The 6525-nt window shown below is 36.7% G+C and overlaps 2 protein-coding genes across 2 annotated transcripts; one reads left to right on the top strand and one right to left on the bottom strand.

Annotated features, from left to right (window-relative positions):
• Positions 1–751: 751 nt before the first annotated feature.
• On the bottom strand, positions 752–2628 carry LOC6645409 (guanine nucleotide-binding protein subunit beta-2). Its single transcript, XM_002068206.4, has 6 exons — positions 2491–2628; positions 1974–2419; positions 1710–1911; positions 1428–1557; positions 1216–1302; positions 752–1077 (listed from the first exon to the last, which is right to left on the bottom strand). Exons 1-6 carry the CDS (start codon positions 2557–2559, stop codon positions 971–973), a joined length of 1041 nt encoding a protein of 346 aa, XP_002068242.1. The 5' UTR covers positions 2560–2628; the 3' UTR covers positions 752–970.
• Positions 2629–3169: 541 nt separating this feature from the next.
• LOC6645408 (putative uncharacterized protein DDB_G0271606) lies at positions 3170–5931 on the top strand. Its single transcript, XM_023177397.2, has 5 exons — positions 3170–3365; positions 3511–3652; positions 3717–4477; positions 4546–4705; positions 4767–5931. The coding sequence occupies exons 1-5, from the start codon at positions 3212–3214 to the stop codon at positions 5629–5631; spliced, it is 2082 nt and encodes a 693-aa protein (XP_023033165.1). The 5' UTR covers positions 3170–3211; the 3' UTR covers positions 5632–5931.
• The last annotated feature ends 594 nt before the right edge of the window (positions 5932–6525 follow it).

Below are 6525 nucleotides of genomic sequence, written 5' to 3'. Positions count from 1 at the left end.
CATGAACATAGTTTTTGAATTCTTTAACTACTTCTTCGGCGCTTTTAAATCGTTGACCACACGTTTTTTTGGAACACCCACATGGTGAATTGCTCTTTAATTCCCGCCTCATCAGCATATTTCCATGGTTTATAACCTGTGCCAATTTTACAAATGTCTTTTGAAGCATCACAGTCGAATTTTTCACGCAGTTTTTTTTACTCCAATCGACGTTAGATTTTCTTGAGCGATTAATGATTACAACTTTTTTACAACAAAGTTCCTTTTTTTGAACGATGTACAATAATAAACTTAATTCATAAGTCAAAAGTGACCAGAAGGGAACCCTGGCGACATTACTTGATAGTAAAACAAAAGAAAAATCAACCATAATTTAATTTTGGTTATAATAAGAAAGACACTAAATACTTACCTAATCAATTTTCTTAAATTTTGGATTAAATTCAAGATATAAGGAGCTTAGCAGAATTAACACAACCAAAGTCTAGACTTTTATTTAAAAATCCATCATGATGACGTAACAGTTTTGTTATTATTGTCATTAACAACAAATTAAGTCCTTCAGTTCAGATGCTGTGAGTGAATTTAGTTCTTAATGCGCTCAGAATTCTTAAAATGTCTCATAATTAGCTTAAAAATAATGTCCAAGTGTATGTAGTAACGTACGAACACGCCCATAAGTATGCTATGTTTATGGTATATCACGTATACGTAGCAGAGTCCATAATAAAAATCCAATTGATAAACGAAATGTTGTTGAATCGGTGCTGAGTGAAATTATGCATTTTATTGATGCTTCTTCTCAAAGCTACAAATCTTTGTTGACTAATGTTTATCATTTACCAATTTTAGTAATTCGTAAATGTTATTAAACAGATAGATAGATAGAGAGAAAGAGGGAGAGAGTATTAATTGCTAAAGCCCTCGAAATGGAGCCAAATGGAGATACATATAACTGTGTAAATAAACATTAGAGCCACAGGCGAACCTGTTGATCCCAACTGGTTGAGGCCAAACACATTCCATTGGGGCACAGACTGATGCAAGTGATGCGATTCTCGTGACCAGACAATGTGCCTGAATTTAAGGTACCAACCCAAATTCAAATCCAAACAGATACAGCACAAACGAAAAAAAAAACAAAAACAATAAAACAGAGAAGAAAAAAATCAATATAAGTCAAGTGTGCTTCCCCTTCTCCTCTACGCAACCTACCCGTGTGCCTTTGCTTCATTGCATCCCATGAGTGCACATTGCCCTCAATGCCGGCGCACATTATATAGCGTCCACTGGTCGATAAAGCTGTAGAAAATCAGATTAAGAAAATGTCCAAAAGTCAAGGTAAGCAAGGAGAGCGGCTGGCCTCCAACCAACCAACCACCCACCCACCGACACCCACTGTCTTGCTCTTTTCTTTTTCTACGCACCACAAGAAGTGAAGCCAGTGTTCTTTTGTGGCGGCTCATAGAGTCCAATTTGTTGATCCGATCTCAAATCGTACATTCGTGCCGTCTGATCCTCCGAACAGGAGGCAAAACCAAAGCCACTGGGATGGTACTGCAACCAAATAATTACAGGAGGAAAACCAAAAATTAGTACTTAAAGGAAACCCTATCCATTTTGTTTTGTTAAACGTGATGCATGAGAGATTCAGTTATTGCATCATCAGTTGGGAAGAATGTTTTCGTTTTTTTTTCTTTTGCACTTACGCAAACAGATGACACATCCATATCATGGCCAAAGAACATTTGCTTATGACCCTGTTCGCGTACATCCCACAATTTGGCAGTTTTATCCACAGAGCCAGTGATATAGGTCTTCATATCGGGCGATAGCGATAGACCAGCAATATCACCTGCATGTCCATTGAAATCCATTGTCTTGACGCCCTTCTCCAGATCCCAATGGCAACTGGGGCATCAGAGATTAAATTCAAATGTAAATATGTATGACATCATTGTCGAATCACTTACATTTTCATATCACCCGAACCGGTGATTAAATGCCCATCATCAAGAAATCGACAAGAACTAAGGAAACCCTCATAGCCGACCAATTCCCGTACCATTTTGGCCACACCAGATGCATCACGATTGTTTACATCGTAGACGGTGCAAGCATTATCCATGCCACCACAGGCCACAAAGTTGCCCGATGGTGAGAAGGCAACGGTCATAACCCATGCAGATCGTAATGGTATAATCTGCACTTTGTTGGCTGTCCAAGTGTCCCATATGATTAGTTTGCCATCAAGAGAGCCTGTGACACAGTGACGCGAATCGCCAGCAAAGTGTACCGAATTCACCTTATTGATGTGACCTTTGAGAATCTTTTTCGACGAGAAACGAATTTTGGAGACATCGCTCATATCCCCGCATTTGTCACCCAGCGAACAATCAGCCTTGGACTTTTGGTCCTCCTGTAATATTTAATTGGACATCATCCAATTTATACACTAAATAGTACAATAAAATCGAATCGTTAATTAACCTTAAACTTTGCTATCAAGCCATTAATCTCGTCGTAAAGTTTTTGTGTCTCTGCATCAATTTTTGGCATTGTGAATGGCAAATAAAATTTAACACAATTAAAAAAATAAACAATGTTTCTTTATGGAAAATCCGTTATATGTTTTATGCTCTAGACCAAGTGGCCAACTAAACTACAATTTCTCCTTTACAATATAATGATGTTTTTTAGTTTTTCTTTTTGTTTTTGTTTGTTGCTAATGCAATTAACTAATTGGATTAGTTTGGCTGTGCTTAACGAGAAATCGAAATGGTTTTATTTCAAATTCAAGCGGTTAGCAAGAATTACGCATTGCAACACTGAAAACATAGACACAATGGCGCCAGTTAACAAGTAAATTGTTCAACACTGTTTTTTAATTTCAGACAAATTATTGAACAGCTGTTCATTTTGTTTTAAATAATATACATATAATATAGCAAATGTTAAGAAATGTATAATAAATTAAATTAATATAATAATTTATAAAAACATTGAAATAACAGTAAGAGAAAATGAAAAAAACAGTAATTCAAATTGAATTGGCGCCGCCAGCTCAGTGGCGACAATTGTATTAGTTGTTTTTCAACACTTATTAAGTTTTGTTAAATGCTAAACGGTAACACTAAATATCTCACTGAACAGCTGTTTTCGTCTTTATTTATTAACATTTATTTTTTATTTTAAACGTTAGTAGAACAAAATGGAAAACAGTGTCACAATTCCCAAAGAGCAGTTACTCATCTCACTGGTGGCCCAGGAGCAAGCCCTCTACAATCCGAAGCATCAAAACTATAGAAGCACCAAGAGCAAAGATGAAAAATGGAATGAAATTGGAAGTCATGTGGGTTGGACGGGTAAGCGAATGAAGATGATGTTGACAGGTGTAGCGTAGCTGGCGGTGGGTTTTTGGGGGGAGGAGAAGATGCTGCTGCTGCTACGGTTGTTGGTGTTGGTCGAAAGTTAATCGTTCGATATATCATTCCATTCTATATATTACAGGCACTCAATGCAAGGCCAAATGGAAGGCACTGCGGGATCAATACTGTCGCGAACTGAAACGTGCCAAAACCTGTGTCAAAGCCGTAAAATGGAAATACTATAAAGAGCTTGACTTTCTACGTCCCTATGCTTTGGCAAGAAAGTGAGTAGTAGCATAGTGGTGGTATACACATCTTGAAAATGGTATAATCTCTTGTGTGTTCTAGTTACCGGGGAAGGACCACACAGATTGTGGCAGGCCAACAACAAATTGTTTCCACAAATCAATCGTTTAATAGCAACAGCAGCAGCAGTGGAGGTGGAGCTGGTGGTGGCCATAATCTAAATCTCGCTGGTAGCATTAAAATTGAAGATGCCACACCAACTAATAATCATCATTTATTGAGCAATTGTGGCTTTGTCCCATCATCCCAAGGCCAAGGTGGCACAGTGAACAATAATAATAATAATAATAGCAACAACAACAGCGGCGATAAAAATGTCTCATCGACGACAACGACAACAACCTCCTCTTTCATAATTCAACAGCAGCCAACGCAACAACAACAACAACAACAACAGCATCATCAGCAGCAGCAGCTGGATAACAATTGGAATTATCTAACCACAGATGGTGGAACTAATGCAGTACAGACATCGAATGTTATTCATGCCACAACAGTTGATAGATTATACAATGATTATGTTGATTGTCTTCATGCATCAACTGCTGCTGCTATTGCTGCTGCAAATGCGCCTTCTTCGTCTACTCCCTCTGCCGGGACTTCGGGCACAGTGAATGCCGATTTGGAGGAAGATGATGATCCGTTGCATACATTTCTAAACATGGAAACCTATTTTGAAAAGGAACTAATATCGCAAGTACAACAGGAGGATATGATCTATAATTATGGCAATGAGAATTATCGTAATGCAAAATTAAAAATGGAAGTATGGGAGGAAATTGCAAGGAAATTGAGGAAATCCGGTAAATAATAATTCGTCATAAATCTATACCCTTTGAAATCGAAATCTATTATTTATCTTTTTACTCAGTGAAACAATGCCGCCAAAAATGGAAAGCCTTGAGAGATCAATATGCTCGGGAGCATAAACGTCTACGCACATTGATGCCGCATTTGGATAGCATATCATCGCGCTGGAAGCATTATGACTCGTTAAATTTTTTACAAAAATACATACAGCAAAAGACACTGTAAGTGTTGTAAAAATATGCAATCTTATATGAATAATTAATTAAAATTCAATTAATGCAGTGATAACAATAATGCCACGGCCAATGATGGGTCACATTTCAATATGTTGCTGCCCAAACATGTTCCGGTTAGAGATCTAGAAGCCCCCCCAAATACGCCACCGCCAGCAACAGCTTCAGCTCAAAGTACTCAAGTCCAGCAATCGAGTCCTGTACAGACTGGTTTAGCTTTGCCACCGCTCACTGGGCCACATAAGGTCGAGATGGAAGAGGATCAACAGCAGCAACAGCAACAGCAACAACAACAACATCAGTCAGCAAGTGATCTCTGTGTGGCTAGTTATGATGAAATGGATATAGAAAATTATATCAATGGCGATGTTCCACATACTAATGAAGATGATGATGATGACGACGATGTTGATGATGATGAAGAAGACGTCGAAGAGGAGGAGGAGGAAGAAGAGGAATTGGATGAAGATGAGGAAGATCAAGAAATGGTTGTTACAGTAGATGCGCCAATTCAAGCATCACCACAGCAACAACAACAGCAACATCAAGAACATCAACAGCAGCAGCAGCAACAACAACAACAGCAGCAACAACAATCCCAACTTGAAGTCAGCTATAACACAAATGAGAATCCCATTTATATGACCCTCACCAAACAAGAGGAACAACAGCACCCACCAACAACATCTGTTGTGGAAATACCCACAAATTCTCATCCAACTTCCAGCCATGGTAACAACCTCAACTCACGTTACTCACTGCCTGCTCCGACTCTCAATGATGATGATGAAATTGGTGCCTTCTTTAAGGCAGTGGCCATGAAAATACGTAATGCCCAGCTGGAACCTGTGGCCTTTACGGATCTCCAAATTGATATTCTGCATGTCATCAACAAGGCATTAAGGAATCACTAAAAGATGAATCCCATAAATCGGATTCTAAGAGTTGACGCGAATTTTATGCCTGTTTAGTTTTCTTAAATGTTGTTTTAATTTCTATTTTTTTTTCCCCCGTTGAGGTTTTCCAAAGTTATCATTTTTGTTCACATTTGAAATCACACAGTAAGGTAAATACATACATATGTATATATGTATGTATGTATCCTACATATATGTATTATAGAAGCAATTTTTTTTTTCAAAAAATATCCATCTAGATTTAAGAGAATATATTTTCGGAAAAAAGAATATTAAATAAAAACAAAAATAATGATATTTTCGTTTGGAATTAAAAACAATTAACTTAAAGAGTAAATGATAAATATTTATATTAAAGTTATCGATTTATTTATTTATTTATTTGTACAATGTTAGCTTATAGATAAATCTATAGCTACAGGGAGGACAGCCATAGCTGCTAAGGCCTTCGGCTGGTTCATGTTTAGATATTCATTCTTTTAATATAATTCATACAATTTTCTTAGTCTAGAATATATTATTTTGCTATGCTAGCTTATCTTATAAGAGGTTCATAATATTGGTTAGATTGAGGTATTTTATAATTTCTTTTAGATTTTCAGGGGTTGGGTTTATATCTCAAGTTGTTAGGTACAATATATACAGAACAGAAACTCTAGCCAATATATTCATTGAAAAGTATTCCCTTTTAGAATATTACATCGATTAATTGATTTAAACTTTAAAAATTGTAAAGATGTAAGCCAATTTTTGAAATTCCTAACATAGTATTAACAATATCCTGTTAATGAGTAAAAGAGAATTTATATGCAATGATGAGTATAGAGAAAGTTAAAATGAAACCTTTAAGGGATTTCAATAAATTTAAGAAGAATATTTAACTCTGTTTTA

The sequence above is a fragment of the Drosophila willistoni genome, assembly GCF_018902025.1.
Source record: "Drosophila willistoni isolate 14030-0811.24 chromosome XR unlocalized genomic scaffold, UCI_dwil_1.1 Seg143, whole genome shotgun sequence".
Taxonomy (NCBI): Eukaryota; Metazoa; Arthropoda; class Insecta; order Diptera; family Drosophilidae; genus Drosophila; species Drosophila willistoni.
Note: the sequence above shows the minus strand (reverse complement) of the source record. Positions and strands in the feature narration are given on the sequence as shown.